General features: G+C 34.9%; 1 protein-coding gene across 1 annotated transcript in view; it reads right to left on the bottom strand.

Moving 5' to 3' along the window:
- The window catches only part of LRRC7 (leucine rich repeat containing 7), a 555,497-nt gene that overhangs the window by 336,477 nt on the left and 199,609 nt on the right, over positions 1 to 19,411 (bottom strand). The window contains exon 3 of the mRNA XM_034653683.1: positions 392 to 594. Within this exon, the coding sequence (XP_034509574.1) occupies positions 392 to 594 (203 nt within the window). The remainder of the gene's footprint in view (positions 1 to 391; positions 595 to 19,411) is intronic.

Here is a 19,411-nt window from a genome sequence, read left to right as displayed (position 1 = left end):
CAGGCTCCTGGGATAGAGCCCTGCATCAGGCTCTGCACTCAGCAAGGAGTCTGCTTGTCCCTCTGCCTTTCCCCCGCTTATGCTCTCTGTCACACTCTCCTTCTCTCTCAAATAAATGAAAATAAAATCTTTAAAAAAACAAATAAAATAAGGTATAATTCATAAAATGATGATGTCCATGGAGCTCAACTGGTCATTAATATATCACATTAAGTTACAAATGAAGTGGTATTAAAAGGTACCAACAAGAATATTGGGGAAAGTTATATCAGTCTGAACAACTTGCCAATTGTCCAGAGAGAAGGCTATAGTTAACATTATCATTATGCCAAGTCTTTGGATATTATGAAATACTCATTTATGGTGTATATTTTAGGTTGTCAAAGATTACCTTGGGTAGCTCTTCAATTTGATTGGCATCTAGATAAAGTTCCTCTAATGTCCGCTCAAAGTTAAAGACCTCCTTTGGCACCTGCTGAAGACTGCAGTGGGAGTAGTCTAAAACTGAGATGATTTCTTCTTCACCTCGGAAACATCGGCACGGCACCAGTCGGCCGATGATTTTCCGTTTGGTGGTCATCTCCAGGCACTGCACTGAAGAAAAAAAAAACAGGAAAAAAAACTGCTTAATTGACTGACTTTGGAGGGCATTCCTGTAATATTAAAGCCTTAGAAATTTAATTTTGGTATATAGTTCATAATTATATAATGGTTTGAAGTTTATATAGGACATGTACATGCATTATATCACTTAATACTTGAATAGCTCTGCAAGGTATATGAGATAGGTTTCATTCCCATTTAACAAACAAAGAAATGGAAGTCAGAGAGGTTAAGAGATTTCCCATCATCACACAGTTTTGGAATGGCAGAATCTAGCCAGATTACAATCCTGACTCAGGCAATGCAATTACCATGTTTACATTCTCACTTGACACACAAATCTATATGTTTTTAAATTTTACACAAATTACACTTCAGAACAGAAATATCTGGAATTTGTTGGTATTCAAGTTTCACCCCTAAGGTTTATGATGACCTCTTTTGACCCACAAATTCATTACATTAATTAACATATATTTACTGAATAATCACTATGTTCCAGGCACTGATCTAGTACTGGGATAGAGTGATGAATTGAACAAATTCCCTGTTTTCATGAAGCTTCTATTCTATTGGAGCTACAGATTAGAGATGGATTGGTTTTTTGCTTCCAAATGAGAACCTATCTTTATGAATCTTATGATCTTAATGGGAGAAAACAACTTATAATCATGGTAGAAATTCCTGTAACATCTTTGTCTAGGTTAAACTGACCAAATGTCATGAAATCTTACACAGGCTTGTACCATGTCACTTACAGCACTTTACTAAATCTATTGATTTTCATGTTATTCTTCCAGACTATAAGGCTCTTGAGAGTAGGAACCGTGTTCTATTCATTTTGCATTTGTCTTGGTACTTGACGTGCAGTAAATATTTAATAACAAATGTAGAATGAACAAAGGAATTTTATGGAACCACAAAAGACCCCAAATAGCCAAAGCAACCTTGAAAAAGAAAAAGCAAAGCTGGAGGCCTCACAATTCCAGACTTTAAGATATATTACAAAGCTGTGGTGATCAAGACAGTGTGGTACTGGCACAGAAACAGACCCATAGATGAATGGGACAGAATGGAAAACCCAGAAATGGACTCACACTATATGGTCAATTAATCTTCAACAAAGCAGGAAAGAATATCCAATGGAAAAAAGATAGTCCCTTCAACAAATGGTGTTCGGAAAACTAGACAGCTTCATGATAACGAATGAAACTGGACCACTTTCCTAAACAATACACAAAAATATATTCCAGATGGATGAAAGACCTAAGTGTGAGACAGGAAACCATTAAAATCCTAGAGGAGAATAGAGGCAGTAATCTCTTTGATGTTGGTGGTAGAAACTTCTTACTAGACAGATCTCCAGAGGCAAGGGAAACAAAAGCAAAAATAAACTATTAGGATTTCATCAAAATAAAAAGCTTCTGCACAGCAAGGGAAACAATCAACAAAACTAAAAATCAGGCCAACAGAATGGGAGAAGATATTCGTAAGTGACATATCTGATAAAGGGTTAGTATCCAAAATCTACAAAGAACTTATAAAACTCAACAACCAAAAAACAAATAATCCAGTTAAAAAATGGGCAGAAGACATGAATAGATATTTTTCCAAAGAAGATAGCCAGATGGCTAACAGACATGAAAAGATGCCCATCACTCATCATCAGGGAAATACAAATCAAAACTACAATGAGATATCACCTCACACCAGTCAGAATGACTAAAATTAACAATATAGAAAACAACAGGTGTTGGTGAGGATGAGGAGAAAGGGGAACCCTCTTACCCCATTGGTAGGAATGCAAACTGGTGCAGCCACTCTGGAAAACAGTATGGATGTTCCTCAAAAAATTAAAAATAGAACCAAACTACAACCCATCAATTGTATTACTATGTATTTACCCAAAGGATAAAAAAGACTAATTTGAAGGGATAAACGCACCCTAATGTTTGTAGAAGCATCATTAACAATAGCCAAATTATGGAATGAGCCCAAATGTCCACTGACTGAGGAATAGATAAAGAAAATGTGTTGTGTATATATACAGTAGAATATTACTCGGCCATCAAAAAGAATGAAATCTTGCCATTTGCAACGACACGGATGGAGCTAGAGACTACTATGTTAAGTGAAATAAGTCAGTCAGAGACAGACAAATACCATATGATTTCACTCAAATGTGGAATTTAAGAAACAAAACAAATGAACGTGGGGGAAAAAGAGAGAGGCAAACCAGGAAATAGACTCTTAATTATAGAGAACAAACTGAGGGTTGCTGGAGGAGAGGTGGATGGGGAGATGGGTTAAATGGATGATAGGTATTAAGGAGGGCACTGGTTGTGATGAGCCCTGGGTGTCATATATAAGTGATGAATCACTAAAGTCTACACCTGAAACTAATATCACACTGTGTGTTAACTAAGTGGAATTTAAATAAAAACTTGAAACTAAAAAAAACTAAAAATACAAAAATACAAACAAAAAATGAATTCATGAATGAATAAATGAATATATTTAGGGCTCTCCTCCCTCCCTCCCAACCACCATCAACTATTGACAATTTGTTTGAAAAACTTCTTATTCTAACTAAAAGGTCACTACCTCTGTGAATGTGTCTCCAGTTAGAACGACTAGAGTCTTCCTCTGAGTTCCCAGAGCACTAACCACATTGCTTCCCAATTACTTGTTCTATTTCCCCCCTAGGTAAGTTCTTTGAAGAAAGGATCTTGTCTTATTCATTTTTGAATTCACAGACTCAATATAGTTTCTCAGCTACGGAGTAGTACCAAATGAGCATTAATTTGAAACATGAACTTTTTTGGTTGATTTATTTGACTTACCAACTTAAGTTTATTACTAGAAAGTAGTGTTAGTTTATAAAAACAAAATAGCATTTTGCTTTTAAATTGCTTAGGTTAAGTCAAATTTGGTGGGAAAAGAGTAGAAAACGTTTAAGAGATGTTGCACATTCAGCCCAAGCCATCCTTACCCTTTCTTTAACTTCCAAAATTAATAACATAATATTTTGAGGACAGGTTCATGAGTCAGCCCTTACAGATGGTTATTTGCACTTGGTATTCTGTAGAAGACCAACCAAAAACATTAAAAATATGACCTTTCTTCTTCATTGCTTTCTATCTCTTGAACTCCTACACTTCACATTCTAGGAGCCTGAATCACAAGGTTTTATAACTGTTATTTTACTTGACCTTACTTGAAATCCCTGATTATCCGTTGGTGCCTTTCCTGTCTCTACCTGGGACCTACCATACATTAGGCAGCCAGTAGATGCATCTAGTAAATATCTGACACATATTAGGCACCTAGTAAATGTTTGTGGAAGTTATTATAGTTGTAAGGTAAGTGATGATGGCTTAGACTATGACAGTAACAGTAAGGATGGATTGGAAAGATATTTAAGAAGAGGTATCCAATGTGTTTTGGTGTTGGATTAAATGAGAGATGGGAGGGGAGCCTGGGGGACAGAGAGGTGTCTGAAAAGCTTCCCAGATTCCCAGGTTTTAATTTGAGTCCCTAGTAGTCACATCACCACACAGCTGTAATGTCATGCTCTGTCTGCCTCTCTGACCCACAGATGAATGTGCAATCAACTGTTCATGCCTGTGTTGTTCAGTGCTTGGCACTCACCCTATTGTGTTGAACCATGTAACTATTTCTTGATACCTGTCTGTTGCTGCCACTGTAAATTTTCAAATATAAAATAAGAGGAAAAAGAATATCCAGGCTTGCGCCTAAACCATTTGGCCAGAGGGTCCACTGTCCACTAAGACTTTAGGAATTCAGTTCACTTAAGACTGTTTTCCTTTTCACTGCCCCAAGATGTAGGCTCTTCTATTCATCTTTTCTGTCCCTTCTCTCATCTCCACAATGTACTGAAGTTTTCCCCGACCTAATTTCTCTCTTCTCTATTCCCTCTGAACTCTGAGAATGTGCCTTATACCATGATTGATAATCCCATTGAGCCTTGTCCTCTTCACCGAATGCTCCCTCACAGTCTCAACTAAAACTTGATTCACTTGTAGCCTTTAAAAGTGGAGCATGCTGACATCCTCACCCCTTGAACACTTCAGGGCTGGAAAGTGGAATTGTTATCCCCCTTGCTCTCTAAAAACTATTACTCTTCTCTCCTCCTGTAAAACCCCTCTTCTTTTGATGGTCTCATCATCTAGTGGTAACATCTTCCTCTCTCATGCCATTCATTTACCATTTCTTGAACATTCTTCTGTACCCATTGATAACTTTGGTATCTCATTTCTGGACTATCTCTCAATCATAACTCCTTATAATCCTGATTTATGCTCCCTACATCTAATAACTTCCAATTTTTGAGCTTTTCTTCATCTTAAATTTCTAAATAACTTGATTATAACGCTACTCCTTCATTTTTCAATTACAGGTTTCTAGCATGTAATGTGGTGGTTTAACTTCCCGCTAACAAATTCCAACACACTTCTAACCAAGCAAAAATATAGAGAGAGGAATTTTGTTTTAAATTAATAGTATTTATTTTATTATAACTATATACTATTATAATTCAATCACATTTTATTTATTGTGAATTTTTTTTGCTTCTTTAAGTATTTCCTTATTTTTTCTTTGCTTTATTTTTCTATGTACCTTTCATTATTTCAATTCTCTATTTCCTCTTGGTAGAGTCAAATGGGTATAATCTGTCATTTTCCCCCTGGAATAATCCTTCAGGAACACTGTATTTTCTTGTTCCTGTCTGGAACTGTTATCCTAAAATTTCTCTTCACTATTATTCTGTGAATTTTCCATTTCTTTCTTGTGTTACATCTTCTATTTTCTGAATCCCATGTCTTTTCTTTATGGACTTATTGGAATACAACACCCAAGGTGGAATATAACATCTAGTAATTGACTGATAAAGGATCTCTGGTACATGAATCTCCGAACATGGTTTCATTTCACCCACAAACAAGTGAAAATTTGACTGGATATATATTTCCGGGTCAGAAATAATTTTCCTTCATAAAATTGAAGGTGTTTTTACTTTATTATTTTCTAACTTTTAAAGTTCTTGCCAGGAAATCAAGTTCCATTACTATTCAAAATCCTGTGTTATACCCACCTTCCCTTCCACCAGAACATCTTAGAATTTTTATGTTGTCTTCAGTCTTTTGAAATTTCATGGTAATGTGCTTTGATGTGTTTTTTAATCCATTGTAGTGGTACTTGACAGACTCTTACACTTTGGAAGCACTTATCTTTTAATTTTGTTAAATTTTCTGTCATTATATAATTGGTAATTTTCTCCTCTACATTGTTTTTATTTTCTCTTTTTCTGCAATCTCGATTAGCTGGTGTAGGACCTATCTCCTAGATTTATCCTGTAATTCAATTATTTTTTTCTTTTGTAATTTCTGTGTCTCTGTCTTATTATTCTATTTTCTGGGAGATTTTCTCAACTTGATCTTCTAAATTCATCTGCTGTATCTTTTATCTGGGGCATATTTTTACTGTCAAAAGTTATTTGTTGCTTCCTGAATGCTCCTTTTACATAGTATCCTGTTTGTTTTTGAGGGTGCCATATCATTTTCATTTCTCTCAGAGATATTAACTATAGGCTTTTTGTCTTTGTCCCCCTGCTCTTTGCATTATTTCTAAGTTCTATTTGCTGTGTTTCTTTCGATCTTTATCTTTCATGAAATAGGGGTTTTCCACAAATATCTGGTGATCCCTGACTGTCCTTCAGAATTGAAGAGTAAAGCTCTAGGATGCTAATTGGAAGTTTTATATGCATGATAGTTTTCATTGCAGGATGATCTGGCAGCAAGCCAAAGAATATTCTGGTCTTCTGCCTGGGGCATAGCTATGTAGCTTTATATAGAGAGTATTTCAGTCAATTTTCCTGTTTTCAGTACTAAGTATCTTCAGTTTCTTGCCTGGTACCTGTTGTCTCCAAGACTATAAGGAGGTCTGTGCAGTAAATCAATTTTCATACTATATTGTAGCTAACAGTGTATTTTGTATGTAGATGATATTAACTACATATTCCTTCTCTTTCATCTCAAAATTCATTGAAATTTCTTATTTCCTGATGCCCTCTCTTCTATTTTCTCTGTCCATATGATTATATGTATTTTATTTTTATTTATTTATTTTTAAAGACTTATTTATTTGAGAAAGGGAGAAAGAGAGACAGTATTCTGGGAGGGGCAGAGGGAGAGGAAGAGAAGCATATTCCACTAAGTGCAGAGCCTGACACAGGGCTCATCGTATGACCCTGAGATCATGACCTGAACAGAAATCAAGAGCTGGATGCTTAATCGACTGGGCCACCCAGGTGCTCTGAGTATATGTATTTTAAAGTTCCTTTTAGTTTAGTGGAATAATCTGCATTTTAAGAATAGATAAATAAGGAAGGTGAGAGATTAACTTCCATGTTTAAAATAAAGTTCTCTTTTAATCCTTTTCATACTTTTCCTTTCTTCTTACCCTACCTATTAGGAGCACTAGACAGAGGACTACATCCTTTTTTTGGAAACATTCTTTGGCTCCCCTGATATCATACTCTTCTGACATTTATTCTTCCACTTTGGTTCTTCCATTTCAGTCTTTCAAGAAGGTGCCATCCTCTTTATGGTCCTCCCCCCTGCCCCTGCCCCAGGCTTGTTGCCTTTTTAACTATACACTCCCTCCCTTTACAATCTTCATTCACCCGACTTCATTTAACTTTGATAATAGCTGGCTGTAAAATTTCTTTTATCTCTACTCAGATTTATTTCCCTCATCATTTCCACTTTATGTTTTAAGAGCATCTCAAACAACATGTTCAAAATTGATGTGATGCTCTTGAAAGGCACAAAGCACATCATCATGGTCAAGAACTTGGACTCTGGCTGTGTGAGTTGGTACATTATTTTATCCCTATGCTTAGTCGTCTGCCGAATAACAGAGTGCATACAAAGCACTTACAATTGTTTCTTCAGGTTTTAAGCATTCACTCAGTCTTAGCAATTACTGCTCTGCCCAAGCCTCCTCCTCCTCCTGTGTTCTCCATCTCAGTGAACAGCAATACCATTCACCCAGTTTCTCAAGACAGAAACTTTGGCATTGTTCTTGACTCCTCTAATTCCCACACTCCACATCCCTAACAATCACCAAGTATTAATGATTAAATAGCTGGAATATTTCCTCAATGAAGCCTATTTTTCTTCATTTCAAGTGCCCAGCAACCTAGCTTGAACTATTATCTCTTGCATTTATACTTGTCTGTTGTTCTTCTAACACAGTACAGCTGCAGTGAACTTATAAAACACAAATAGTATGTCACCCTCTTGCTGCAAATACTTCAATGACTCCTCTCTGCCCTCCGGGCAAAGTCCAAAATTTTTACTGTGGCCTGCCAAGTATAATACAGTCTTGAGGTCTGACTCCTACTTTCTCACACTCATACCGAGCTCCCTTTGCAGCCTGGCCAAGTAGGTACCACTCTTCTGATTGCTTTCTGTGCAATTTGTATTCATGATTTCTTTTGCATTCCTAAGACTAAATTTTCTTTTTTTCCTAGGGCCCACAGAAATAGGGCTGCCTCTATATAAGACAATTTCCCTTGCCTTTTAAAAAAAATTACTTTAAGGGAAAATAGCCTCTTCCTATTCAACAAAGCAGGCTGTGATTCTTGAGAATGTGTTCGAACTATATGCTGCAATTCCCTTTGATTACATTTCAATAACGTACTCAATATCAAGCCTGTTCACTAGACTGAAAGCTCTGTGAAGACAGGGACCATGTCTAGCCTGTACAGCAATGTGTATTTCCAGCCACTTGTCTAGTATCTGATTTAGAGTACTTTAAAAATATTAACTATTAATGAATATAGGAGCTAAACATGATTATAATGACTTCTGTTTATACAGATTTTTGAAAATTTCAAACCAATTTGCAATCTATCATCTAGCTTTTTTCACAAAAAATAGGTATTCATATATTGTTTTCCATATTTTAATAGTAAACCAAAGTTTAGTGAGTCTGGGATATATATAAGGTCACACCAGAATAATTAGTATACCTGAAATTGGATCTCATATCTTTTTACTCCAAAGCCATTGATTTATTTTACTTTAGCATACTCTGTATTACATTAACAGCCATGTATGTAGGTTAGCATATGAAAATTTACAAAGACATGAATTTACCAGCAGTTCTATCACACACTCACACATGCATGCACATAGGCATGCACACATGCACATACTTGACAGTGATTTACACATAAAATATTTCGTAGGTGCAAAACGGAATGAAGAGTAGCAGTGAAGGAAATATCTAGCAATCAGTTTTAAAGACTTTTTTGAATGTCAAAGGGATGGAAATGTAGAAAGGTAGAACGGAGAAAGTGTTTCAGGAATTGGGTAGAACACAAAACACAAGAATGAGTAGGTTACATACATGCTATACAGAAGCACATGTTTGTTTTTCTCTGAAACATGACCAGTGCCTGGTATACCATAGAGGGGCGTGTAGCTTCACATCCAGTGTTTGGACTTTGACTCAAAAGCAATCTGACTTCCCATGTTAACATGGATCCTAGCACACATCCAAAAAAGTAATTCTTAGATTTTCAGTTTTTCAAAGGGATTTAAAAGACAAGGGGAGAGGCGCCTGGGTGGCACAGCGGTTAAGCGTCTGCCTTCGGCTCAGGGCGTGATCCCGGCGTTATGGGATCGAGCCCCACATCAGGCTCCTCCGCTATGAGCCTGCTTCTTCCTCTCCCACTCCCCCCTGCTTGTGTTCCCTCTCTCGCTGGCTGTCTCTATCTCTGTCAAATAAATAAATAAAATCTTAAAAAAAAATAAAAGACAAGGGGAAAATAGGTAAACAGGTATTCATCTCTGTTAAAGCCCTACCAGTAAATTCCTTGAAATGTAAGATAAGAGAATCCTTTTCTAGATTCTCAGGGCACTGCATGGATTCTCTTCTTTCCTGAAAATATATATATTTTTAATCTAAATTGAATTGCTAAAGAGGATTTTTCTTTTTCTTTGCCACAGTGTGCAGTCAATAGCCTCCCTTTCAACACTCTCCCAGAGCAAAATGCATTTATACAGCAGGGCTTGCTAACCTGGACTAACCAAGGTGAAGTAACAAAAAGATTCACCTTGCTACATTCTTCAAATCCTTCTCTATTGATTAAGTGAAAGATAATTTCAACCACTTAAGAATTACGCCTGCATAGTTGACTCAAATAATAAGAATATGTGTATCAAAACACCTGAATTTCAATACTACTGCATTCCCTAGGATTTTAGACCCATGTTTGTCCATGTTATCCTTACCTAATATTCCATACCTGGAAAGACAAAAAGACGAAAGAAAGTACGATCTTTCTAAGATCTGTGATAAATACTCTGGCTGTCTTCATTAGTTGGCACGGTCTTACATTTTTCAAATGACAAATGTTTCTAATTTATTTGCTGAGAAACCCTTTGCTTCACTAAGTGTGCCACAGGGATATGAAAACCTGCCAAGCTCTCTCCATGTCCTACTTCAAGAAACATCTTTAAAGCCATTACCTAATCTCAAGTATGTCTCTGAAACCTCCTTATCCAGACAACATAGATGGTGATTCTAGGACTCTAAGTGAAACATCTAAGGCTTCTTTCTTTGTTTTTTGACTGTTGAAATAATCATATTTCAAAAATACTCCGATTTCATAGATTTGCTTTCATTTTATCATTACAATATTTGAAAGCCTTCAACTGTTACACATGGTTTGATTTGTTATCAATACAAGCAAAGCAGTTTATCTTCATGAAGCTCGATGGACTGGTATTGGGACAAACCCCCTTATGGTCTTTAAGGCTGATATCACACCAGCAATCAAAATAAGAAAACAAGAAAGAAAGCATGATACCTGGTACCAAGTAGGAGTTTATTAAATATTTCTAAGTTCTGCTTTTAGACAAGTTACTCATTTTAAGAACAGCAATGCTCCATTCTCTCTCTGCACATTCTTCCCAGGAATTTTCATCTACTGACTTCAAAGAGACTTCAAAGAGTTTCTATGAATGATTTCTAATATAAACCATTATCCCTGATGTAGTTCCTAACTGCTTAATGAACTACCCATTTTTAACTAACACTCTACTTGTCTAAAGCAGAATTTGGAAATATTTATTAAGTTCCTACGTACCAGACACGCTCTCTTTCTGGATTTCTTGTTTTGATTAGGTGTGTTTTCATTCTCTCAATTCTGTACCTTGGAGTCATCTTTTATTGTTCCTCTCTTTTTTTCTATATTAAACATTTCACATCTTCCTCTTCCTTTCTTTACCATGTACTCAATCTAGTTCAGACCCTTGCCATCTCCTAGGAATATTGCTGAAATTAATACTGAATGAAAGTATACTATTTCCAGACATCTTTCCTCTATAATCATTTATTCAATAAATATTTATTAAGTGTCTACAATGGGCTAGGTACTAGGCTATAGGCTAGGAAATACCAGCGAAAAGAACTTTAAAGAACTCTGGTCACTGCTCTAATGAATTGATTGGATTGTGAGGGAGATGAATATTAAAGTTTTTCAAATAAATCTGTAATTGCACTTTATGATAATTGCTATACAAGAAAATATTAGTGCTTTATCATTTTATATATTGACATTTACACTAAATATCTTTATTAGTTTTCTAAAATGTATGTCCATTCCCTAGTTCTAGAAGCTTCACTGCAACTTTCAACAGCAATGTTTCCCAGTCCTGGGTTGTATTTTCCTCCAAGTAATAAGCAGTGTGAATTAGCATATTAAGGGCTCAGAGAGGTCTTGTGATAAAGGATTATGCTTATCTTTGTTCAAACCAGTGTTTCCTAAACCACTTTTTTAAAAATTAAAGAGTTAGAAACTTTAAGTTTATCACTATAATTAGGATTTCGTATTCTGAACCACACATTTTAGGAAAGGCTCATCTACAAGATTCTTTAGCTTGACATTCAAGCTGTCTTCAACCTAACTTTTCAGCTATTTTACTCCTACAAGCATACTTTTCCAATTCTATGCTCTAGCTCATACCACTCTCAATGCTGAATGTCCCTTATCCATTTTCTTCATCTAAAGTCACCAACCAATCTATGGTAACATGTTTACATCTTTATAAATCATCTTGAATGATTTTATTTGCTGGCTATTATAGTTTATTTGCAGATCTTAAAACATCACAGTACCAGACATTACAAAAATCTGTGAATTGGAATTTTTTGGAATAATAAATGCAATATTTTGTTTTACTCTTTATTTATGTCCTGGCCTACTAGTCACAGTGTGTACTGTTCGAAAAAAATCTGCAGCACTTGAGTCTGGATCACTCATGGAGGTCAAATTTTTCTTTATAAAGTCTTCTCTAGCTGTTCCAGATTATAAATAAGGCTGCTTTCCTTGTCTTCTTTCTCCTTACTGTTTATATGATCATCTTAACACTACCCTAAATAACATCAACCTAAGGATTATAGACTCAATCTGAAAAAAATCTCTTGAGAGATTTGTAATAAGTAATGGCATATACAGGCTTACTCAAAATTTCTCCTTATTGTATCACATAGATGAATAACAATATTTTAATACTTCATTTCTTTTCTGACCACACATCCTATCTTGGAATTTTTATATACTGATTTACTTAAATATGCAAATATAGCTATAGAAGACAGTAGAAAGCAAACTTGAAGATTGATTAAAAATAGCTCAAGTTCAGGAAAAAGTTCTAATTTTTTAAAAAAAACTGCTACAGTATATAAAGAACTTATAAAATGAACACTCAAAAAACAAATACTCCAGTTTAAAAACGGAAAAAATCATGAATAGACTTTTTTCTAAAAAAGACATCCAGATGGCCAACAGACCCATGAAACGATGCTCCATATCACTCATCATCAGGGAGATACAAACCAAAAGTATAAGGGGATATCACCTCTCTCCAGTCACAGTGGCTAAAATTAACAACATAGGAAACAATAGGTGTTGGTGTGGATATGGAGAAAGGGGAACCCACTTACACTCTCTTGGTGGGAATGCAAACTGCTGCATCCGCACTGGAAAACAGTGTGGACATTTCTCAAACACTTAAAAATGGAACTACCCAACCACTCAGCAATTGCTCATCTAGGTACTTACCCAATGGATACAAAATATAGACTCAAAGGGGCACATGCACCCTGATGTTCATAGTGGGTTTATCAACAATAGCCAAACTATAGAAAGAGCTCAACTGTCCATCAACTGAGGAATGGATAAAGGAGTTGTGACATATATAGACATGTACATATAGTTGTGACATATGGAGCTACAGCGTTGTGCTAATGAAATAAGTCAGTCAGAGAAAGACAAATAACATATGACTTCACTCAGATGTGGAATTTAAGAAACAAAACAGATGAACATGTGGGAAGGAAAAAGAAAAGAGAGAGGGAAGCAAACCATGAGACAACAACAGAGAACAAACAGGGTAGACGGAGGGAGCTAGGTGGTGGGTAGTCTAACGGGTGATGGGGCAGCACTTGTTACGATAAGGACAGGGCATTATAGGTAAGTGAAGAATCACTAAATTCTACTCCTGAAATGAATATTACACTACATGTTAACTAATTAGAATTTAAAAATCTAAATAAACAACAAAAAAGAAAAAAAAACTGTTACAGTTCTATTTCTTGAAGAATATTGCTTTCAGACAAGATGTGAACCCCAGCCAAGATTAGTATGAAGAAACAAATTTCTAAGCATTAGGACACTTTCAAAGATTTAACTTTCATAAGGTGAAAATTTAAAATAATAACTTTCTGGAATAGGATCTGAAGACTTGTTTATATAGAAATACAGAATAAGAGAATAGAATGGAAATGGTCAGATACAATCTATTTAATTACTAGAAAATTAGGTTTGGTTGGAACCTTAGCCTAATCACTTATCTCATCCTTGAATAAATTACTCAGATGATGGTTTTATACCTTAATATCTCCTGAGATATTTTTATACTGTAGTATAAGACAATGGTTTATGTTCTTAATGATGACTGAGTTACCAAGAAAAGATCAATTATTCAGCATGATATCTTGAAAAGCCAAAAATATGTATAGTACATTTAGACGTAATTTAATTAAATATTTTATTTAATGAAAATCTGGGCATATGACCACCAATATTTACTTTTTTAAAGAGTCAATTTATGTGAAACCCTTCACATCTTGACTAGGAGCTTTAGTAGGAGCTAGTAAGAAAGTATTTTCCACATAGTTGTCTCATCTCAGGGATTCCTTGCCTTTTGTGATGTTGACACAATGTCAATATGGTGCCCTTCACAAGATGTGATAAAAGATGTAGGCTTTCAATCTGATATAAGCAGATTGAAGACAGCATTTTTGGATGGTATTTCATGCTGCTTTATGCTCATTCTTCAATCATAACTATAGATAACTTCTAATATTATCTATGTTTATTAATATTTTAATTAATGCTGATGATGGTGGTACTTGTGTCTTCAGGACCGAGCAAATGCTGCAATTCTGAAACTCAACTAAATAAACAGGGCTTGTAGTGATAATCTTTTAATCAATTAAGTTGCTTTGGGTATAAATCTAGGCAGTTACTTTATAATTGGAAAGATTTTAAGAGATTCATGAAACATATAAGCCTACTTGATGTCACCCTCAGGCTGAAAAAAGAGTTAATATAAAAGAAAAATTAATTTAAGAAGCTTTTTGCAAGGAAGTTAAAGGCATGTGATAATGCACTAAGAGATTTAATAATTGTTAAATGAAATGTTCGTGAAAGTTAACATGGCAGAATCAGACTCATTTTAAAATGGAACTACTTTGTTATAATTCTGAGATTTTTTTTCATTGTGTCTTTGATATGAGATTAAAAGTACAATTTTACACAACGAATTAAAAAATCTTGAATATTTAAATAGTTATCTTTATTCATGTTGGAAGTAATAAATGCTATAAATGGGATTTTTGTTGTTTGTTTAAATCCTTACTGAATTAAATTATTTAGGAAATGGTGAAAGGCAACAGGATTTGAGAAAATTAAGAGAATAAAATCAGGAGCAAACTTTTTGCAAAGAGAATTGGAAAAGGCTTTAAAAAGGCAGAAGAGGTCTTGGAGTGAAGAGCATGCTTAAATAATGGGGTCCTTTTGGTAGACAGAGTACTTCACAAAGATCACAGTGCTACCAGAGTAAACATTTCTAAAATTCAAATCTAAACACATGTAAAATTCTTCCCAGTTTCCCTGCCTCCTTCACCGTCAATCCTATATTGCTGAGTCGAGAATATATAAACCTCTGCCAAAACTACAGTCTCCTTCCAAACCACACTCATGCCTTACATTCCATGCTTTTGTGCCTTTGTATTCCCTGTTCTCCTGAACTCTCTTGCCAGATCATCTCTTCCTTATCATTTTCAACTAAACTCAGGGATTATCCTCGTAGAAGAATTTTCCTCTACTATCCCTGTTATAAGTGAATTGTATCCTCCTAAAATTCATGTGTTGAAGTTCTAACTTTTACTACCTCAGAATTTGAAAATAGGGTTGCTGCAGGTGTAATTAGTTCAGATGAAGTCATACCAGAGTAGGATGGGACCCTACTCTAATATGATTGGTATTCTTATAAAAAGAAGACCATCTGAAGAAAGAGATGTACTGAGAGAGAAGATGTGAAGGGATATGGACAAGACATCCACCTGTAAGTAAAAGAGACATTTCTGGAACAGATCCATCCCTCACCGTCTTCCAAAGGAATCAACACTAACAAGACTTGATTTAGTATTTCTATCCTCCAGAATTATGAGACAACAAATTTCTTTTGTTTGAGCCATCTAATTTGGGGTCTTTATTACAGCAGCCCTAGCAAACTAACACAACCCCCTTCTTCAGCTTCCATTCAACAGTTAGGTGGCTATTCTCCAATGTCTATAAAACTCAGAGCCCAATAAGGCAACTTATTACAACTGTTTTCTTGTCAGTCTCTTGAGGTAGTATGAGTTCTTAATTAGACCATAAGCTCTGTCTTTTGTTGTTGCTATTGTTCTCCTAATCCAAGACAGACATGCAGATTAATGAATGGGGGCAAAAACAGATTAATGAATAGAGGCAAAGATGGAAATTTTGTTTGTCCTTAGATTTACCAACTGTTTGAAGAAGACTTAAAACTTAAAATTTCAGTTACAGCTAAAATTGTCCAACAAAAGTATAAAATTAGATACTCTGAAGAACAACATGTGTGATGTCACCAAAACAACAAAATGGATAGGTTACCCCTTCATTCTCAGAAATAAACATGCTGGAAAAGAAATGACTTTCAATGTCTTTCATCAATACACATAGTGAATATAAAAAACTACTTGAACTTAAAAATTTAACCCAAAGACTTAAATAAAGATTTCAGAAGTGTCTTGAAAAATTGATATGGTGGTTATCATTTGAAAATGATGGGCATATCTTGTTTAGAGGGAGCCATTCTAATAGAAAGAGAGAGCATTATATGTCAATATGGACATCCTAAACTGATAATGGAAGTAAATTGAAGAATATTTGAAAGAGAATAGAAATAGAAATTATATTATCTTGAAAGTACACTATTAACCACCAGACCATGTGAAATATATCTGAGTGATACTTTTCTAATGAGCATTATCATACTGTCAGAGAGAAAAAATAAGAACAATGAGAGAAGAGCTGTTTAGACATTGTGGGCACATAATTCTGCTCAATCAAAATATTGCTACTTAAAATCTCACTTGTTATTTTCTTCAGCATATTTATTATTAAGAATTTGGAAAATACAGAAAAGTGTAATAAAATTCACTACATTCCTATCATCCAGAAATCCAGCACTATAAACATATTGGAGTATTTTCTATCATTCATTTAAGGTTGTACTCTAAATATATACATACATATGCATACATACATGCACATACAACATATTTGTATATTATTAAAATTAAATATATTGTTTTGTCTTGTGCTTTTCTACTTAGCATTAAACTGTGAACATTTTCTCATACCATTAAACGTTCCTAGAAACATTCTTTGTGAAGATAATGAAATACTCTGCTGTGAATATGCCTATCAATTAATTTGACCAATCTTTTTCCTAACCTATAAATTTATGTTTGCCATTTCCCACAATTATAACTAATGCCTTCATAAACAATTTCAAATACAAGTTCTTATGCATTTACTAGGTGAAAAGAATTTAAACACTTTTATATTACAAAATTGCTCAATTATTGTACCAATTAATACTACTCAGAGTATTATATATGAATAACTATTTCTTTGCATAGCAGATATTATCAGTTTATTTTCAATCACTGTCAGTTTGATAAAGCAAAGTATAATTTGAGGTGTTTATAATCTTTTCCTTTATTTGTTCTTTCTTTAATTTATGTTTATAAAATCCGTTTCTTGAATGAACTTAACTCAATGGCTTACAAATAGGAAAAATTTTATTTTTCACCAATCACTGCCTTTAAATATCATCTTTGGGAACTCTCTTATCCCATCTTGGATAAGGGCTTCTGCCAATCCCATAGGTTTCTCACTTTTTAGTCACAGAAACAGTCTCCTTTAGATAACTAGTTTTCATTCTCAGGTATAGTTGCAGAACAGTGTATGAATATTTTTGTTAAGCGTACAATTGGCCATGGTTCTTGAGCAGGTCGGTGCACTACAAGAGAATGATATAAATGACTATATAAAGCATACATCATTATATGTGAAGGGTTAATAGAATTTAATGTCTCATTTGATTGTGTTTTTATGGAAAGAATTTTATAATAACATGAATAAATGGGGAAGAAAAAAATTCTAAGATTTTGTTCTCTACTGTCACTAATGGATCCTTTCAAATGGAAATGCCTCTTGATAGCACTTCTGTTAACTGACCTTGGAATTTTACACCAAGCTTAAATCAAGAATATTTACTTTTCTTACTAATACAGGATGCCACAGAGCAAACAATTCTTACAGTAATATAAATTCAGTGTTTTACTTTGTTTCACAAACCCAGTTAGAGTTCAATCCACCTCTAGCAATTATAGTGATATAAACATATGAATGTTGTCAGAACAAATCTTCCTTCTATTTCACATTTTCTAGATGTATGTAGAACAAAACAAGGCAGGGCAATGAGCATCAATGGAGACAAAATGCACCTAGTTTCTCAGTGAGCAGCAACAACTGTCTTCCGAGACCGGCTCTGAACCAGAGGGCAAATCTAATCTGAAGCAGAAAAGTAACATAATTTCATTATTCTCCTGGACCATCTGCTTCATTTTTAAGGATATTAGAAAGGAATTCATTAAATGAATTTATATGCATCGTGTTTGTGTGTTTGTACGGGTATACAGAGTTTGAGAGCATGCAGGATTCAGAGTAGGCAACAAGATGGATGCTGAGATAAATGAATATACCAGGTAATTAGAGTAATCTTTTTAGCTTCTTAGAATAAGCATTTCATTTATATTTTTAAAATATTTTTCCCCATAGTACAGGGAATATATTTAGAATAATAATTTTTTTTTCCGCTTGTCTCAGAGTTATCATGAGTATTATGGTCTATTTTATAAAGATTATAATAGATATAATTGAGCACAGTATAGAAATTAAAGAGCATGTAATCATATATTTTAGACATTTTCCACTTTTAAGTAGAAATAGAGTAAATATGTACAACCTTACTACCTCAATATCAGAGTAAGAGGCAGAAGCGTTTTTTTTCTTCTTAAAAATACCATCGACATTATTCACAGAGTTGGAACAAATAATCCTAAAATTTGTATGGAACCAGAAAAGACCCCAAATAGCCAAAGCAATCTTGAAAAAGAAAACAAAGCCGGTGGCACCACAATTCCGGACTTCAAGCTCTATTACAAAGCTGTAATCATCAAGATAGTAATGTACTGGCGCAAAAAACAGACACATAGATCAATGGAACAGAATAGAGAACCCAGGGGCGCCTGGGTGGCTCAGTCATTAAGTATCTGCCTTCAGCTCAGGGTGTGATCCCAGGGTTCTGGGATCGAGCCCCTCATTGGGCTCCCTGCTCTGCTGGGGGCCCACTTCTTCCTCTCCCACTCTCCCTGCTTTGTTCTCCCTCTCACTGGCTCTCTCTCTGTCAGAATATAAAACCCAGAAATAGACCCTCAAGTCTATGGTCAACTAATCTTTGACAAAGCAGTAAAGAATATCCAATGGAAAAAAGACAGTCTCTTCAACAAATGTTGTTGGGACGATTGGACAGCCACATGTAGAATGAAACTGGACCATTCTCTTTCACCATACACAAAGATAAACTCAAAATAGATGAGACAGGAATCCATCAAAAGAACACAGGGAAACAATCTCTGTGACCTCAGCTGCAGCAACTTCTTGCTAACAATGTCTCCAAAGGCAAGGGAAATAAAAGTAAAAAATGAACTATTGGTACTTCATCAAGATAAAAAGCTTTTTCACAGCAAAGGAGAAGACATTTCCAAATGACATATCAAATAAAGGGCAAGTATTCAATATCCATAAAGAATTTATCAAACTCAGCGCCCAAAAAAACAAGTAATCCAGTCAAGAAATGGGCAGAAGATACGAACAGACATTTCTCCAAAGAAGACTACAAATGGCCAACAGACACATGAAAAACTGCTCCACATTACTTGGGATCAGGGAAATACAAATTAAAACCACCATGAAATACCACCTCACACCAGTCAGATTGGCTAAAATTAACAAGTCAGGAAACAACAAACGTTTGTGAGGATGTGG

Source organism: Ailuropoda melanoleuca, chromosome 2 (assembly GCF_002007445.2).
Source record: "Ailuropoda melanoleuca isolate Jingjing chromosome 2, ASM200744v2, whole genome shotgun sequence".
Taxonomy (NCBI): domain Eukaryota; kingdom Metazoa; phylum Chordata; class Mammalia; order Carnivora; family Ursidae; genus Ailuropoda; species Ailuropoda melanoleuca.
The sequence above is the reverse complement of the archived record's forward strand: the minus strand, read 5'-3'. Positions and strand labels throughout refer to the sequence as shown.